The 18,232-nt window shown below is 40.1% G+C and overlaps 1 protein-coding gene across 1 annotated transcript in view; it reads left to right on the top strand.

Moving 5' to 3' along the window:
* Positions 1-18,232, top strand: part of osbpl3b (oxysterol binding protein-like 3b) — a 37,001-nt gene extending 18,769 nt beyond the window's left edge. Inside the window, exons 3-23 of the mRNA XM_085365764.1 lie at positions 1,208-1,324; positions 1,987-2,040; positions 2,353-2,466; positions 2,744-2,908; positions 3,122-3,245; positions 5,617-5,720; positions 5,956-6,048; positions 6,141-6,300; positions 6,833-6,963; positions 7,630-7,731; positions 8,797-8,934; positions 10,964-11,057; positions 11,190-11,434; positions 13,301-13,438; positions 13,582-13,645; positions 13,745-13,823; positions 14,122-14,266; positions 16,507-16,651; positions 16,755-16,881; positions 17,751-17,873; positions 18,024-18,232. Coding sequence (XP_085221890.1) covers positions 1,208-1,324; positions 1,987-2,040; positions 2,353-2,466; positions 2,744-2,908; positions 3,122-3,245; positions 5,617-5,720; positions 5,956-6,048; positions 6,141-6,300; positions 6,833-6,963; positions 7,630-7,731; positions 8,797-8,934; positions 10,964-11,057; positions 11,190-11,434; positions 13,301-13,438; positions 13,582-13,645; positions 13,745-13,823; positions 14,122-14,266; positions 16,507-16,651; positions 16,755-16,881; positions 17,751-17,873; positions 18,024-18,120 — 2,559 coding nt within the window. The 3' untranslated portion in view covers positions 18,121-18,232. The remainder of the gene's footprint in view (positions 1-1,207; positions 1,325-1,986; positions 2,041-2,352; positions 2,467-2,743; positions 2,909-3,121; positions 3,246-5,616; positions 5,721-5,955; positions 6,049-6,140; positions 6,301-6,832; positions 6,964-7,629; positions 7,732-8,796; positions 8,935-10,963; positions 11,058-11,189; positions 11,435-13,300; positions 13,439-13,581; positions 13,646-13,744; positions 13,824-14,121; positions 14,267-16,506; positions 16,652-16,754; positions 16,882-17,750; positions 17,874-18,023) is intronic.

Genomic DNA, 18,232 nt, shown 5'->3' with positions numbered 1-18,232 from the left:
ATATTATGAGTTAATTTGTTAATTATTTCTAATAATTTGTTGCACATTGACAGTAGATGTGTAAACTGCCCGTCATAATGTTTTCAGCTTTTCTTATTATGTCAATTTAGCAGCACAAAATTAATGAAATGTAGTTATTCTTTTACACCTGCATCATTTTCTAATGACTATATGTTGAAAACCAACTGAGGTCACTGCGTCATAACTACTTCACAGCCCACTACTGTTCCTCGGGGTTATTTTTGCTGGCTACATGCCCATTCCACTATTATTTATAGGCTTACTGCTAAGTAGTCATATGAGAATAATCTATAACATTGGCTCATTTGAATGATAGACCCCTTTCTGTTGATTAATCATCTTATTGTTTCAGCACTAATAGAAACTAAAAGCGAAATAGTTCACAAATGATGAATTATTCTGTGCCCACAACGGTATTACAGAAGCCTCTGTTATACTATTCATCCTGCGTTCCTGGAACTCTCACTCCTGAAACACATAACAAAGCTATCTGGATTAGTCCGTGATGAAATATCATCTTAATCTCTGTATTGCAGGGGATTTGGGCTTGACCGTTCTAATCTCATTCAGGAAATTATTATTATAGTGAAGAGTGAGATTAAACAGGTAAGCTAATTTTGTAAATTCAATTCAATTCACTTTTATTTATACAGCGCCAAATCACAGCAACAGTTGCCTCAACAAGCTTTATATAACAAGCTTTTTATTTTTGATAATACAAAGAAAACTGAGAAAAACCCCAGCAATCACATGACTCCCTATGAGTAAGCACTTTGTTGACAGTAGGAATGAAAAACTCCCTTTTAACAGGTAGAAACCTCTAGCAGAACGAGGCTAAGGGAGGGGCAACCATCTGCTATGCCCGCCCATGAGGGGAAAGAAGTCTGTATAACTTCACCCTGAACACCTTATTACATAGGGCTACATCTATAAAAAATAAAATAAAAATGCTAATCTTCCACTTATAGAGCCTCCTGCCGATTGACAGACACTGATGAAAGTGAGGCATCAAATTTAAATCACCCCAGCAGCCACAGATTATAATATGTTTTGAGTGTGATTATGGCACTTGCTGAGTGGTTGATTCGCTCAGTTCCATTTATAAATCCTCCTCTGAAACTTTCATTTGCATGGCGTGCAGATGTCTGTCGTCTCAGAGTTCTCATAAACCATTGTATTCCAACAGGACAGCTGGGAAATCGTGGAAGGCCTGCGAGGAAGCTTCAGCAGTGTCCAGGAGCCTCAGAAACAGGAGGGCTACATGATGAAAAGAAGAAAGTGGCCAATGAAGGGCTGGCACAAGGTAGCATGGAGCACCTGTGTGGTCTTCGTGTGACCCATGTGACTCGTCTTTCAGAGTAGTGACAGCTTAACGTCATTTCATTGTCCTCGTTTCACACGGCACTTTTTAGGCACTTGCCTCTGCAAATCTGCTGACACGAGTCATTTGTGTTTTAAACTAATTGAATGAGCTTATGTAGTAGATAATTTGACTCACAGAGGAGTCACATGTGACCAGGGTCAGTGCCTGTTTACACTCTGTCTGAAAGCTTTTCCTGGGATAATGCCTAGATATCTTGGTGGTCCTCTCAGATGCATTAGCTGATGGCCTGTTGGTTACTAGGGTTGTATACATTTAGTATTGACTTGCAGTCGGAGCTTTTTAGGTCTCTGTGCTTTCAACAGTCTGATTCTGTTGATGTACAGTAAAAGCACCAAGAATTGCATTTACAAATTGAGTGGATGAGACATATTGCAAGTGAGTGAGAGGAAGTGTAATAAAGGAAGACAGATGTAAGACAATAGCCTGGAATTGCATACATCCCACTGCAGCAACATACATTTTAGGAGACTGACTACCATGACCTCAGCCTCATAACACTGACTTTAGATTTGCTGTCAGGGATGTTGCATATCATGTCCAGTTGTATCTCATTGGCTGATTGTCCTTCTCTCTCCCTCCAGAGATACTTTTTCCTGGACAAGGGTATCCTTAAGTATGGCAAGTGCAGTGCTGATGTGAGTACAAAAGGCTGCTGGCTGAATGCTGTGTGAGCTCATCATTTACAGAAGATTAAAAAGGACACTTGATGTCTTTTTCAATGTTCTTGTCAGGCTCCTGACCGCCTGCGCCCAGAGATACAATAGGCCCTAATTCTCTCTCAATCTCCTCATTGTTGATAGCAATCAGACTGTGTATTTTACCTACAGATCACACATAATTACGCATGGGCCGCGTCACAGCCTAAAAAGGGATTATTATTTTATGCATTGTTTGCACTGAGTTTCATCTGTTGCATTCATAACAGTGAGAGCTGTCTCATCCAACAGATTGAGAAAGGGAAGCTGCATGGTTGCATTGATGTGGGTCTCTCTGTCATGGCCATTAAGAAGAAGGCCAAGTGCATCGATCTTGATGCCGAGGAAAACATCTATCACCTGAAGGTAAACCACAAGACTAATAAAGACAAGGGAATCCCTACAGGCTTAAATAGGCTTAAGGCTTAAAGGGGTTAAACATTTTTTCCCGAGTTTTTGCTTTTTAATTCCTGGTACAGATGCCATCATTAAAATGACTTCAGAATTACCTCATGTGATATATATGTGTGCCAGAGGGAATAACTGCTCACTCCATACCTGTGTGTGTGTTTTTCCACTGACACACCTCTTCCATCTTACTTGCCCTTGTGCTGATTTTCTGATTGCGGTATCTGCTCTACAGATTAAGTCTCAGGAGCTGTTTGATGAATGGGTATCCAAGCTGCGTCACCATCGTCTTTATCGGCAAAATGAGATTGCCATGTACCCTAACGAGAAGTCCTTGTTCTATCCCCATTATGCCTCCCCGAACTCTCCTGGCATCGCTGAGGGACCCCCTATTAGAAAGGTATAACTGCGCCACACAGCATGCTGTTGCTGAAAATGGTCGGCTCTGTTTAAAATGAAAATGAAAAACAAAGATGATTCTCGTGTGTTTTTCATCATGAGCATCATTATTCCATGTGCTGTATTTAATGAAGTGAATTCCCTTTGCTGAAAAAAATTAATGACACAGCCAAAGTGTTTTTGAACTGACCTTTGGGTCTCTTTGTTACTGCAGTGCCTGTCCATACGAAGGCAGTCCACAGTGCATCATGCCGCAGCTTTCCCTTTAAACTCCAACAGCCAAGCAAAGGTGGCTGCCTGGCTCCAGTCATCTGACGAAATGGACAAATGCTTCAAAGGTGAGAGACAAGAGCAGCCTCTCACGATTTGATTTTTTTACACTTTCTGAATTTCTGAGCAAAATTTCCACAATAAAGAACTTGCCTGGCTAAAATGGGGAGAGCTCTAAGACACATTCTTTAATGTGGGGTTTTTATCTCTGTGTGGGATAATTTGCACTTTTATTAAAGTCATAAGATGCATTCTTGTACTAGTTGTTTAAAAATCTTCAATTTTCCACCTGGATGATGATCTCCAATGTGATTACGGTTTTGCTGAGGAAAATAATCAACTCAGATAAAGCCATTTAAAATGTAATCGTACCTTCCTCGTATTGTGCCTTTGGCTCTTTTTTGCAGTCCTTAATCTGTGGAAATGCACTCTTCCTTGTGGTAGAGTGTATCATGCTGCTGCTGCTGCTGCTGCCGTGGTCGGTGTGTTTGGTGTGCATCAAATTTTATGTGGGTGGTACATGTTAAACTAATATCTGCACAAACGCCACAACCCAAGGTTTCCCAGCAGAGCGCTATATTGTGCTACAATGATCGATGTTATTCACTTCACTTGGTTTTATTGTTGTGGCTGATCCGTGAATATGATGCAGATAAGTAAGAGAGTTCATGCAAAGTTTCCTGCTTACAACGATGCTACCGATACCAGTCAAAGACATTAGATTGTTAGAGGGCCCAGCTTTTTCATTTATACCCATTTTCTACTTCTTGTCAGGGTCCCGGTCATGGAGGAAGCGATCTAACCAGTTCTAATATATTTATGTTATTTGGGAAATGCTTCTATAATTGTGTACGCCTGCTGTCTCATTTGCAAGTTAGATGAGGCTGGCAGAGTGGTGATCATAAAGAAACAAGCTGGTGATTACTAATGCACTGTTTGTCTCAGTTTTCATTCATTAAGATTCTGACGATGTGCTGTCAGCACTTTGTAATCAAGAAACTTTGGAAAATGGACACAACAACTCACGCGCACATTTACTAACACAGCATGGTTTCAGTTGGACTGGTGCTTATTTAGTTGTCTGTCATTTCATAATGTGTATGTTCAAATACTGTCACAATTTAAACATCTGTTTATGAGACCTCTCTATATGAAACCATGGCAAAGCCAGTCCTTTGGAGAGAAAGAAATCCACGTGGCATTGTTTTTAATGGATGGCAGCAATGATTGATGATGATTGAAGGGTCGACTTTCAGCTTTAATTCAAAGGGTCTGACAAAAGCATTTTATTAACAGATATGAGATTAAACATAATCCCATAAAATAATAGGACACGTTAACATAATTTTAAATGTAATATTTATTTTTAATACTTGACTGCAAAGCATGCAAGCAGTTTCCTCCCTTGAGATGCTCTGCCAGGCCTTTACCTCAGCCACCTCCAGCTGGTGCTTGTTTGTAAGTCTCTCTGTGTTTATGAACCGTGTTGGGCTGAGATCAGGTGACTGACTTGGTTTGCACTTTGTTGTAAACTGTCTGTATTTTCATTCATGAAAGTGTCACTTGACTTTGACAATGATTCAACTATCTCCAATGATAATATAATCATAATCTACTTTAGTCTTTCAGGGATCTGGGTGTTGCTGAGCTGGCCAGAACATTGTTAGGAATATACCAGATAGTAGATTTGGCCCCTCATAAAGTTTTTGCTATGTCTCTTATAGATTTATCTGGGCTTATCAGCCTAAACCCCGTCATTCACTTGCATCAGCATTTCTTTGGAGCCCATATTTAAAGTTCAAAGGTACTGAACGCAATTTTAGTACTTAAAATCGACTCGAGATCTTTAATTTGTCATAGACTAAATTAGGAAAAAGCCTCACTGAGCTCAGCCTCACCTCACCCCTGAAACTGTCTGTCAGTTGTTAAATGTCTTGGACATTTGTCAGGTCATGGACAGTCCAGATTGATTATCTCTTGCCTTTGACTAACCTTCTCTTTCTGAGGCAGATGCAGTTTGAAGGTGTTTTTCTGATTCTGGTAATATGAGAAGCTTTTAGGCTCGCTCTACAGGCTGCTGTTCATGCTTGAAAAAGATGCAAAAAGCAGAAATAGATATCTTGGGAGGTGAATCGCCAAACTGAGGAGTCTATTTGAATAAAGCATATATAACATAGTGCATATGGTTCAGTAAGCACATGTGGCACCCTCTAACTTTGTCAAACTGAAATCACCAAACTTGTTGATGACAGATTAGGATATGTCAGCCCTCTCTGCTGTTTCTACAGAGACTGGTTTTTGAGTTCACTCAATAGGCCCAACTAACACGTGCCCATTTGCAGGCACTGCCCTTTTTCTCACTTTAGCCTTTTAACTGTCTTTTCTTTTTCACTTCATACCTCCTTTTATAACTATTAGTGTTTGTTCTCATCCGGACAGACTTATCAGTATGTGAGGCCTATCTCCTAGAGCTTAACCACCTGCTTCAGAGTATGGAAGTAATTCACCGGACTTATTCTGCTCCATCCATCCAAGCACTGCAGGTCAGCACTGCAGTATTTCTGGTTACTTTACATGCAGGGTAACTTTTCTGATGATACAAAACATTATTAAGTTATTTTCTGTTGACCTTAACTCACCTCTTATTAAATATAGAAGATATTTCATCTTGCATCTTGCTCTGGTAGTTGTGAAACCACTTTCCATAAAAAGCCTTCCTTTAAAGACAAAAAATCCTCACTGGCCTGACTGTCAATAATTTCACATCTGCTTTCTTAGGCGTCTACTTTTGACAGCCCCAAAAAAGAAAAGAGACTTCCAAAGAAGTGGCGCACTAAAAACTACAACAAAGATGTCAAAACAACTCTGCAGGTAGACAACATGACAGAGAAGTGTGATCATGCTTAATTTGTTTTTATATTTCATTGTGAGTATCTCCAGTTTTTCTTCCTGCTCTGCTCTAGGTACCGAGCTGCATCTCCTCTGGCTCTATCCGCCTCCATGCCTCAAACCCCAACCTATCCACTGCTGCACTGAGCAATGATAAAGCCGATCCTGAATCCCTGGACTCCCCTTTTGATGTGGCCAAGCTGCAAGAAGACTTCTGTCGTGTTGCCACCAACTGTGAGTGAAAAACTCTAGTTTCAGATAAAACTCTGTAAAGCACACGTTTTTAAAATTCCTCAATCTGCTTCCGATAAATCTGCATGAAAGCTAAGACTGGTGTGGTGCTGCTACTTCTAACAAGTTGAAGTGTTAGTTGCTGTTAGTTATGTGGATGTCTTCTAGCTGATATTAGGTCAGAAGTTTGTTTTTTGTGCCACAAAACCTGTTAAATCTCTTTGTAAGGAAGTGGTTGACGCATAGAGGATGAATATAATTTTACTTCTGTCCTCTTTGGAATTTTCTATGCAGATTCTTGGTGCTTGACATGGAGTAATGAGATTCATTTGTTTTTTACATAATGGCTTTACAGTTTCAAACTTACTCCGGAGAACTGCTGTCAGTTCTGCTGCTATTTAAACTAACGAATTTATGCACACATTTAAAATTATGGAGCTAAAGATGTGTGATGGGCTTAATCATTTATAATGGCAGGGTTTTCCAAATAATGATCTTTTTGATTCCCTCTTTTTGTGTCTCTTGTTGCTGCCAGTGCATACAACCATGAAGGCGGCCCTGAGCACACTGACATCAGAGAGAGAGAGATTAAAACAATGCCTGGATCACGAAACCTGCCCCCCCACCTCTCCACAAGTTGTAAATTTGAAGAACACGCTGGCTGCGGTATGTGAAATAACACACCCCCTTGCACATTTTTTGCAAGCGGATGTTTTCAACAGAAATAGGTATTAGCTATTCTCCTTTTTTCTTCCTTTTTTAATTTTTTTTTTGCTTTTACACTTCTCTCGTATGTCGTGTCCTCCCACACCATTTGTCAAGCATGACACATTTACGAGTATTTTAGAGGGATTACTAGCTGCCGGTATGATGTCAGCCCCCCTAAATGAGACCGCATTCAACAGTCATGTTTCCTGTGGCTGCTGCCTCCCACCAGAGGCTTGTTTTTCTGTTTTCTGTCTTTGGTTGTACATGTTCATTGTCATGTAGTCAGCGAAGAAATGTGTTGGCGTCGAGACCGCGCAAATTCTAATGCGGCACAAGTATTTCTTTACACATTCAGATTTGTGTGGTCTCTGCTATAGTCTGCTGGATTTTAGCTTTTAGCTTTTCTTATTGGTTTCTCTGGTTTGCTTACTCTGTTCCACTTGAGATAATAACAGGTGAAAGCATGCCTCTCCAGTACGTAAATGAGTAAATGTGACGTTTACTGATTTTCTTGAGATTACACAACTCCAAATCAGCCGGGTTTTGATTTATGCTGAGGATTTCAAGCATTTCAAGGCTCGGGTGTTTGCAGTAAACAGTGTTTAAACTGGTTATTTTTTCCAGGCTTTAGCCCAGAACTCAGAGCTGAGAGAACGCCTGTGCAAGATTCATGCTGAGTCCCAGATCATAGAGCCCACACTAATAACGCTCACTGCCCCTGTGCAGGTGGGTGCAGGAATGCAGTGACTCGATTCCCCCACCTTCATGACGATTATTCTTATATATCTGTCTTTATTTTTATCCCCCGCAAGCTTGAATGTGCCACAGAATGAATGAGCTGTCCTTTTCCTCTCATCTAGAATCAACAAATGTCACTCTCCTCTCACCCCCTCATCCAGCTCAGTCAATATGAGAAAAATTAACAGAACTTTCTTTTGGGGAACACTGCCTCTTCCTCTCAGCCTCGTCGTTGCGTAACCAAATGTCTCACCATGACACGGTTCAGAGGAAGGCTTCTAGCTCCATATAATCGTCTTCTAAAGGAAACTCTTTGCTCGTTTAATCGGATTTGCTGATCACACAAAGCGAGCCGATCTGCTTAATTGTGTCCCTGGAAACACGCAGAGCAAAACTAATACGCCTCCTCTGAGAACATCTCCATGTTAATTAATCAGCTTCACCAATAACAAAGGGTAGATTGGGACGCTCAAGTCCATGTGTGGAAAGCTATCTCATATTGGCAATCAACTGCATGCTTGTCAGTTATTTTCTGAGATGTGTGCAGGGCAGGCATGCAGCCTCACTTCTCACTGTAATTATTCTTGCTTTATTTAATACAGTAGTATATTGTCAGGCAGTCTCTAGGTAGGAATAAATTGTCTTATGAAATTTTGATTCTGAAGAGTTCATGTTTTCAGCAGTTCATCATTTGGCTTATTTGACTGATAACAGTATGATTGAATGCAGACACACCCATGTTGAGACGCTATGCACACGACTGCATGATGTCACTCAGCTGTTTGTTAATGTTTATAAACCTACATTTGTTAAATCAGTGAAGAAATTAAAAAAGTGTATGACGGGTGTGATGTCAGCCAATATATTTACGTATGTATTATAAATGACTGTCTTTCAATATATTGCAGATTAAATTTGTGGGTGTTGTGATTGTCATACTTTGCATGTTGTGATTGTGTTGTATTCTCAATGACACTGTGATTGCCACCCCGGGAATGATGGCGGGGCCCCTTCCTGTGTTCTTATTGTAGCTGTGGACATTGTTTCTCTTAGAAACAGGAATCAGTAGATGAAGCCCATCCCCTCGTACACCAAGTATCCAATGAGAGCAGAGCTTCAATCGCGGAGTCTTTGTCCGAGTTCTTTGACGCACAGGAGGTTCTGTTATCTGCTAGCTCTTCTGAAAATGAGGTAAGTGTGGAGACTAAACTCTTCATTGTCAGTAGTTGTGATGTTGGGTCTTTTTGCTTGTAGCAAACTGATGTTTAGAGCTACATAATAGAATTATCATTGCTGTTGATGTTTGGAGTAATTTGTCTTGTTTACACAAGCACAACCAGAACAAAACCTCCACCAGTGGCTCTTACTTTATTTATTGCCTGTCACCCAGGATTTCTTCACTTTTGTCTCTGTGTCTGATAACTGGCCTAAATTTTGTAAGCACACTGGACAATTCATGGTATTTTATTACAAAAGAGGGGGAAATGCCATTTAACTTAACGTCCTGTCTTAAATCCATTTTTTTATGATATGTGTCATAAAACAAATCTGCCCTATGTTAGTTCAGCCTCCTCTTCCTTCAGTGCTCATGTGGCATGCTTGATGAGGTAGCACCTGGAGCGGAAGCAATATGAAAATGAAAGTTAATTACTTTCATCTAAAAATTAGAGATGGCACGATACCACTTTTTTATGTCCGATACCGATACCGATATCATAAATTTGGATATCTGCCGATACCGATATGAATCCGATATAGTGTTTTTTAATCAACAAAACTGTTTTTTAAAATATCTTGCTGCATTTTGCAAGTCTGCAAGTTCATACTCAAGTTTAAAACAACAACTACACTAAAGCTATTCTGTTATACCTGTATACAAAAAAAATATTTCATAGTTCAGCAATACTGATCAATCTAATAAACTTAGACCTACACCATCCTCCCTATTCTGGTATTTTAAAGAGTACTTAGCGTAAATATTAAGCAACCTAACTAATAGGGTTCCAACTCCCAGCAACAACAAAAATAAATAAATAAAAAATAGGGAACCACCCCTCACGCTCCACCTCATGATGCTTAATCGACGTAATCAACCTTAATTTGATGCAGTGTAAAAAAAAAATGCACAGAAATCAATTATTTTTCAAGAAATATTAAATAGATTCAACATCTTTCTTCAACAAAATTGCAGACTGCACAGATGGTACCTTCCCAAAGTAAAAAGTACTATAGCTTACTAGGGTGTATATATTAGACTTAATAGTCACTATATACAGTAATTGACTTCTATTCATTTTACATCAAATTAAAACTTTGGGTGTCAGATAATTATTTATTAAAAGCTCGACATTTTAAATGAGAATAAGAAAGAAAAGTATGTCTTTGTGCCCCCTTTTCCCAGTTAATGCCCTATCGGCCCCCTGGCTAAACTTTGCTAGATCCGCCCCTGCACAGTTACCAGCCGTCAGCTACATAGAAAAAGATCCTGGTGTAGAAAGTAATATTAAATAAATTCTAACAACAGCTTATCAAGCTTAAACGTGCTGCTGTTGTTCAGCCGCTGGTTTCCTCTTTCTGGTGCAAAGTGGACCAAAAACAAACAAGAGAGACGGACTCGCCACAGAAAAGCCGATCAGCTGATCATTAGCAGTTTCACGATTGAAGTAGCAGCCGGAGAGCGAGAGGCAGTCGCTCGTTAAGCTTAACGTGGGAATGCTTTACAAACATTCAGAGATGGACTTACACACTTGCTTTACTTCTCTCGGGGATAACTTTGTCGGAGATGAAATGCCAGGTTGCTAGCGAAGCTCCACATGCTATCCAGACCACCGACAGGTCCTGCATGCCACAGCCGCTCTATCACGTGATGCATACTGCTCCGACGTGCTAACGTCGTTCTGAGGCGAGTTACGGCGTGTTGCAAGTTTTGTGAGGTGCTTTCGTGATATTTAATGGATCGGATTACATTTTTTATTTTTCTCCGATATCCGATCCAGTAATTTAGGTCAGTATCGGACCGATACCGATACGTAATATCGGATCGGTCCATCTCTACTAAAAATACAGCGAGCCGAGGTGCAGCTCTGCCACCATGTCCTAAGAGAACCTTCATCTCCACCACTTTAGATCTTCTGCAGATGTGACAAGATGTTAAAAGAGACTCGTTCATTCGCTTTTTGTCAGTGATATTAAAACAACTTGAATGTTTTGTTTTTTTTAGGTATCAGAGGATGACTCGTATATCAGTGACATTAGTGACAACATTTCCATGGACAACTTCAGTAATGAGACCGAAAGTGAAAGACCAAACTCGGGTAAAGTCATTACAGTACTAGCCTTGGGACACTTTTATGCATTTATATACAAATGATATTATGGTACACTGGGTTGTCGGTATGTATTATCAAGGTGTCCCTAACCTCAGCTCTTATACCGACTCTTTTCAGGCTCTGTGGAAGAAGGCACTGTTCTTTATCGTCGTAGATCCTGTCTGCCCACACCCAGCCCAAGCAACACCTCCATCAGCTTGTGGAACATCCTTAGGAACAACATAGGCAAAGACCTTTCCAAGGTTGCAATGCCTGTGCAACTTAATGAACCCCTCAACACCCTGCAGAGACTGTGTGAGGAGCTGGAGTACAGCGAGCTGCTAGACAGGGCCGCCAACACACAGGACCCTTTTGAACGTATGGTGAGAATGCAGTTTCGCTCTTTGAGTGTGTGGGCTGGGCCTTTTTTGTTCAGCTTACTTGTTTGCTTTGATGATTCCTCTGAGAAGAAGAGCTGCTGTTGGTAAAACTAGCGTGACAAGTAAGAGATGCCGTATATAGCCAAGTAAACTAGCGCTAACGCACAATTGTTGCTGATTGGCTTTCAGGGACTGCGGTGCACTGCCTTTACGTGAGAGAGTCTGATCTACCTTTAAGATTTTTAGCAGAAAGACGCCATGATGAGCTTTGCACTGACTAACTTTGTTGTTTTTTGAGATATACCCTGTGGAATAAGACAAATAAGACATATACACAACATACAGTAAATACGTTCAGCAGTCACTTTATTAGGTATACCCTGCTAGTACCAGGTTCGACCCCCTTTTGCCTTTAGAACTGCCTTAATTCTTCATGGCATTGACTCGACAAAATGCTGGAAACATTCTTCAGAGATGAGGGTCAATATTGATATGATGCCATTACACATGCTGAAGATTTGTGATTTATCCACCACATCCCAAAGGTGTTCTATTGCATTGAGCTCTGATGACTGGGGAGGTCATTTGAGTTAAGTGAACTCACTTTCATGTTCAAGAAGCTGGTTTGACATGATCTGACCTTTGGGACATGGCACATTAATCTACTGGAATGAGCCATGGGAGGATGAGTAAACTGTAGTTATAAATTATGAATATAGCCAGCAACAACACTCAGGAAGGCTGAAGCAATGCTCAGTTAGTCTTATGGAACCCAAAGTGCGCTAAGAAAATATCCAGTACACCATTTCATTCTGGACCCATGTGATTTACGTCGAACCAGGCAACATCTTTCCGATCGTCTATTGTTCGCTTTTGCTGAGCCTCCGTTTCCTGTTCTTAGCTGACAGGTATGACACATGGTGCGGTCTTCTTCTCCTGTAGCCCATCTGCTTCAAGGTTTAATGATGTGTTGTGCACTCGTAGATGCGTGTCTGCATACCTTGGTTGTAAGAAGTGGTTATTTCAGTTACTGTTGCCTTCCTATCAGCATGAAGCAGTATATATATTCTCCTCTGACCTCTGGCATTATCAGTTCTTTGCAAACCCCAGGAAATGTGTTTGTAGGCAAATCTCAATCGGCACTTTGCAAAGTAATCAGATCTGTCATCAACAACCTTCAAAACTCACCTAAATCCCCTTAATTCCTCATTCTGATGATCACTTTGAACTTCATTAGGTCATCTTATTCAGTCACTGAGTTGCTGCCATGTGATTGACTGGTTAGATATTTGTATTAACGAGCAGTTGACTGGGTGTGCCAAACAAAGTGGCTGGCCAATGTAAGTGTAAAAAGGAAAAGCAGCTGATGTTAGACTTGGTGCAGTACAAATACTGACAGTTTATTAATCCTATGAGGGGCAATTTGTTTGGACTAACGAGTTATAAAACAACACATGAAGACAATTAAATGAATGAAAAAAATTGTGCTGAATTTAAAAAAAAGGCCATAAATAAAATCCATAAACAAGCTCAATAAATACCAATATAAAAGTTCAAATAAGACCTTGACAAACAATGTTTAGACCTACAGAGGATCACATAGTGAAATTGCAAACGGGCCGAAAGCTCCAGGCTGTGGCCTCTCATTATGAGGTAGAGAAGCTATCAGTGCTCTGTCGGTTTACTGAAACTACTGGAGGACTATTCAGACACTTACTCTGCTCATTAGGCTAAAAAGAAGAACACACATATAAGATTAAATGAAATGGATGATAGAGCTCAGTTCAGTGTTCACTCAGTCACTCATCCTGTAATAAAAATTAAAGTGGTACTTGCTGCTCAGGTTTATGCTTTTATCCTTTTTTGTAGATATACATCGCTACATTTGTTGTGTCCGGTTATGCATCCAGCTACTACAGAACTGGGGGAAAGCCTTTCAACCCTGTTCTTGGAGAAACATATGAATGTGACCGACCAGATAAAGGCTTACGATTTGTTGCAGAGCAGGTATGAATGATTCTTGATTTGTTATCTGACTGGATTCATATGAATATTTACATTTTTATGTTTTATTGTATAGCACTGTTCAAAAAAGTCAACTCAGAGCTCTTTGTGTGATTAACAAAGCATTTTAATCCCCTTTACATCAGGTCAGCCATCACCCACCAATCTCAGCTTGCCATGCAGAGTCTAAAAACTTTGTGTTTTGGCAAGGTACTGGAATATTGATTTTGATCCATTCTCAGTGATCTTAAATACTAGAATAGCACCTATTGTCTGGAATTAATGTTCATTTGTTCAATGTTTTTGCAGACGTGAGGTGTAAAAACAAGTTTTGGGGAAAGTCAATGGAGATTGTTCCTGTGGGGACCACTCATGTAACTCTGCCAGGGTGAGTCTCTTCTGCCTCATTTACATTGGCGCTGCACAGACCCCTGCCTGGGCATTGTGCAGACGTTTAGAGAAAATCACGCAGCGGGGGTGTAGCACGATTCACAGTATTTTTCCTCTCCTGTTCTTTTTCCATTCAGATCAATAACAATTCCCCATTCTTCGTCTGTGGTGGAAAAAATGTTTTCATATTTTATTTTTGTGTCAGAACCACATACAGATACAGATAAATCATTTATATTATAACTCTAATATGTAACAGTGTCCATATTTTTTTTTTTTCTTCTTGAAAACGACAGATTTGGAGACCATTACGAGTGGAACAAAGTGACCTCTTGCATCCACAACATTCTCAGTGGGCAGCGCTGGATCGAGCACTATGGGGAGATCACCATCAGAAACTCCAGCAGTGATATTTGTCAGTGCAAGATCACTTTTATTAAGGTAAGGTAAACATATGCAAGGCATCATCCAGCCTGATGGCCTCTATAACAAACTCTGACAACATTTATAATGCAAAATCTTCAGGAACAAGACCTTATTTGCAAGTTTTAGTGACTCTTTTATTATTATGTCATTTATCACAGTCTCATTTCAAACCTCTTTCATCTACTGTCAGACTTTAAATCAAATAAAAACTTTTTAAAGATGCTTAATTTAAATCATCCATTTGTATTTATGCACTACTTGTACCATACACCATAGAAATCTTTAGGTTGTTACACAATAAACATAAAATATGACTGTTGTACTAAACAGAAAAACAGTGAACACATGAATTAATATTTAAGTAACATTTACATAAATATGACATGAATAAACTGAACATGCTAATATTTTCATTAGGAGTGACCAGAAAGGACAAGATTAGAAATGTATCAGAGGAACAACTCAAGTTGAATGAATTGGAGATAAGTGAGATGGTTTGGACAAGCGCAGAGGAGAGATGGTGAATGTATTGGTCGAAGGATGTTAAATATGGAACTCCCAGGCAGGAGGAAAAGAGGAAGACCACAGAGAAGATTTATGGATGTAGTGAAGGGTTGGTTTGTCAGACGAGGAGGCTAGGGATCGAGGGAGATGGAGGGAGATGAGTCGCTGTGGCTCCCTAAACGGAGCAGCTAAAAAAAGATTACATGAATAAACTTACCACATAGCTACATTTATAAACGACATCTAAAACACAAAGGCAGATTAAATTGTATTTGCTGTGATTGCATTGTCGCATCACCAGATGCATTATTCATTAATGGCATACATTTCTGAAAACCCCAAAGTAATCTGTAACAATTAGAGTGAAGTAGAGAACTGCACTGAAGATTACTTTGCAGGACCACGAAAAGTAAATTATTTCTGAAATAGAAAATAGGATTTCTTTGTTTTTTTTCTCCAAACAATTTGGTTTTGGAAGCATGTTGGATGAATATACTGTAGTCACAAATCAGTTTGTGAAAGGTGCACTACTGTGAGGCGACAGTCTTGTTTCATATTCATACCAGAGTGCTTTTCTGTAAAAGCAATCAGCCATAATGATGGCTACCACATTAACATGTCCCTCTATGAATCTCAGGGGCTTGTAGACTGATCAGCAACAACATTAAAACCAGCTGCCTGTCCATGTTGAACTGTCAGAGCTTTTGGGGCTTTTAGCTGGGGTCTCTATGTATCCCACATTTGACTGATCAAACTGACATCTTGGAAATGTGGAAATGCTTGACATGGATAAGATCAGATTTGCTTTACTTATCTGAAATGTTTAGAAATAACTATGTGACGGCAAAAATAACTCAATAACTGAAAAGCTCAATAGAGTAAATATATCACAAGCATGGAAAGGTAAGAAACGTAACTAAGGTACACTAAAGAAGGAGGGCGCTTAATAAAAAATTGATGAACTCAATCAAAATCTACATATAATAAAAGATAAGGATCTTAATTTATAAAAATCTATTAGATAAATGCAGGTATGAGGTATGAGGTGTACAAAATGTTCTGCATTTGTCCTCGCGACAGCAGAGGTGAAACAGATATTAGAGAAAGTGGTCCACTGCCTGCCCAGTAAGTGGTGCAGATGGGGTCCAGGTTATCCATCACTTATCTACCATAGCCACAGTCATTTATATAACCTCTGCGTTACCTGATGGAGGAATCTACAAAGTGTGTTTATCCAAACTGTTGTTCTTGCATCTATACAGATGGTGTTTTTCACCTGCATGCCAACAAAACCCAACAAACAAATGATCTTTTTTTCTCTTTTCTTTAACTATGGAGTCATTTGCCAAGAGGAGAAGGTTCATTGCTTTAGTTTGCGTCACTCGAAAGACCTCGCGAAGCTGTGCAGTATAAGTCAAGACATGCCAGAACACATTATGCATCCTCATCTCTCATTAACCCTCTCAGGCTCAAATTAAGATTTTTTTTGCTAATGCACAACTAAGTCCTGCAGTGGTACTTCTGAGTAAAAAAATATGTATGTGGGGTAATCAGGTTGTTAGTTTTTAACTGTTGCAAATCGGCAACGCCTGCCTCGAGAGGGTTAAACACACCGGCCCAGCAACACAAACACACTGGGGATCAAATGGTTGACGCAAGAGCAACATCTGCTGACTGCAAGAGACACTGTCGTGGGCTATGTGCATTCTTTCATACTCACCCACTATAACACGCTGCTTTTTTTCTAACAGGCCAAATACTGGAATTCGAGTGTAAATGAGATAGAGGGGACTATCACAAATAATAAAGGAAAGGTTATCCACCGACTCTTTGGAAAGTGGCACGAAGCGGTTTTCTGTGGAGACCCGCCTTCAGCTACATGCATCTGGAGAGCAAGTATGAAAGTCTCTCAAAATTAAGTAGAAAAAAAAACCTCTTCAATAATGTGTCTCCCTGTTATAGCTTCTCATGCTGTTGATGTCACTTGTGTACAATATAGATGCAATGCCAGTAGACCATGAGCAGTACTATGGCTTCACGAAGTTTGCAATTGAGCTGAACGAGTTGGACCCATCCCTGAAACTGCTGCTACCACCTACAGACACGAGACTACGAGTGGACCAAAGGTAAGAGGAAAAAAGTGAAAAACATTTAAAAACCCATTAGTATATTTCCATGCACTTACACAGCCTGGTGATCGTCAGCTTAATTTTAATAAATGTCAGTGAGAAACATACAGGGGGAAAAGGTTAAAAACTAATTTAGATATAACATCTAATTTTCCTGCCAGAGGACTGTCAGACATAGCTGAATTAAAAACCAAAGCATTGCCAGTGAGTATCTAAGCACCACACCATCATTGATCTCAGTCACGTCCTGAAAAATGCACCTTGTGATCAAAAAAGTACAAAAATAGGCACTCGCGTTAAGAATAGTACGCAACTGCACGCCCTTTCAGGCTATCACAATCAAACTAATTTTAGCTCATCTTTTAAGTTTTTTAAGTCTGCAAACTAAATGCTGCTGCCCCGAGGTGCTGGAGAAAAAACGAAGCTCTCAGTACTTTGCCATCAAAGTATGAAGCTGCACTGCTTCCAGCTCTGCAAATAAGTGGTTATGTATTCTCCTTTTTAGCCCAAGCTCCACCGTCTTACAACGATCCAGAGGTAAAGTAAAATCAGCAGCCAATTTATATTTATATTATACCAGTTCTCTTAACTGTAGGCTTATTTACTTTTTTTGTTCAATATTTTGTCATAAATAATAGGAAAATGTATAGATTTCTATAAATTAAAGTGGAACAAGCTCACCGCCTTTACGCATACAGACTGTTTATGCCCACGTTGGAAATAACCCTGTGACAGGGCCATTCAAAAACAGGAAAACCCCTAAAATTCACTCAAAATGAGAAGGCGCGAGTGAAGATTATGCTTGGATGTGGAAGATTAATGTTTTAAACATCTGCATAATGAATGCGTCTGGGTCTCAACGGCAGACTGCTGGAGGAGGGGAAGTTGGAGGCTGCAGAGGAGCATAAGCAGAGGATTGAACAGCTGCAGAGAGACAGACGGAGAGTCCTGGATGAGAACAATGCAACACATCAGCCTAAATTTTTCAGGTACCCTGAGTATCTTAGCTTAAAACTTTCTCACCTAGAAAGTCACTTATGGAAAAGTGACCACATCTCCGCTCCTAATGGTGAAACACAACTTGTAAATCTGTCGTTGACAGTGTTAATTGCAGTTGTGCGTCTTTTCTGTCTCCACAGGAAGGCACAGGACGATACCTGGGTGAGCAACAACACGTACTGGGAGCTGAGGAAAGACCCTGGCTTTGCCCATGTAGATTTCCCTACACTGTGGTGACCGTGTGCTGCAGATCATACAAACATTTGGACCTGCACAGCCTCTACTGTGATTTGTGATCCAGACTGGTTCTGGTGATGTCTGTATCTCATTCTGACCATCCACATTCTGT

The sequence above is a fragment of the Diplotaxodon limnothrissa genome, linkage group LG11 (assembly GCF_057381915.1).
Source record: "Diplotaxodon limnothrissa isolate DT_005_m linkage group LG11, D_limnothrissa_male_GT1.1, whole genome shotgun sequence".
Taxonomy (NCBI): Eukaryota; Metazoa; Chordata; class Actinopteri; order Cichliformes; family Cichlidae; genus Diplotaxodon; species Diplotaxodon limnothrissa.
Note: the sequence above shows the minus strand (reverse complement) of the source record. Positions and strands in the feature narration are given on the sequence as shown.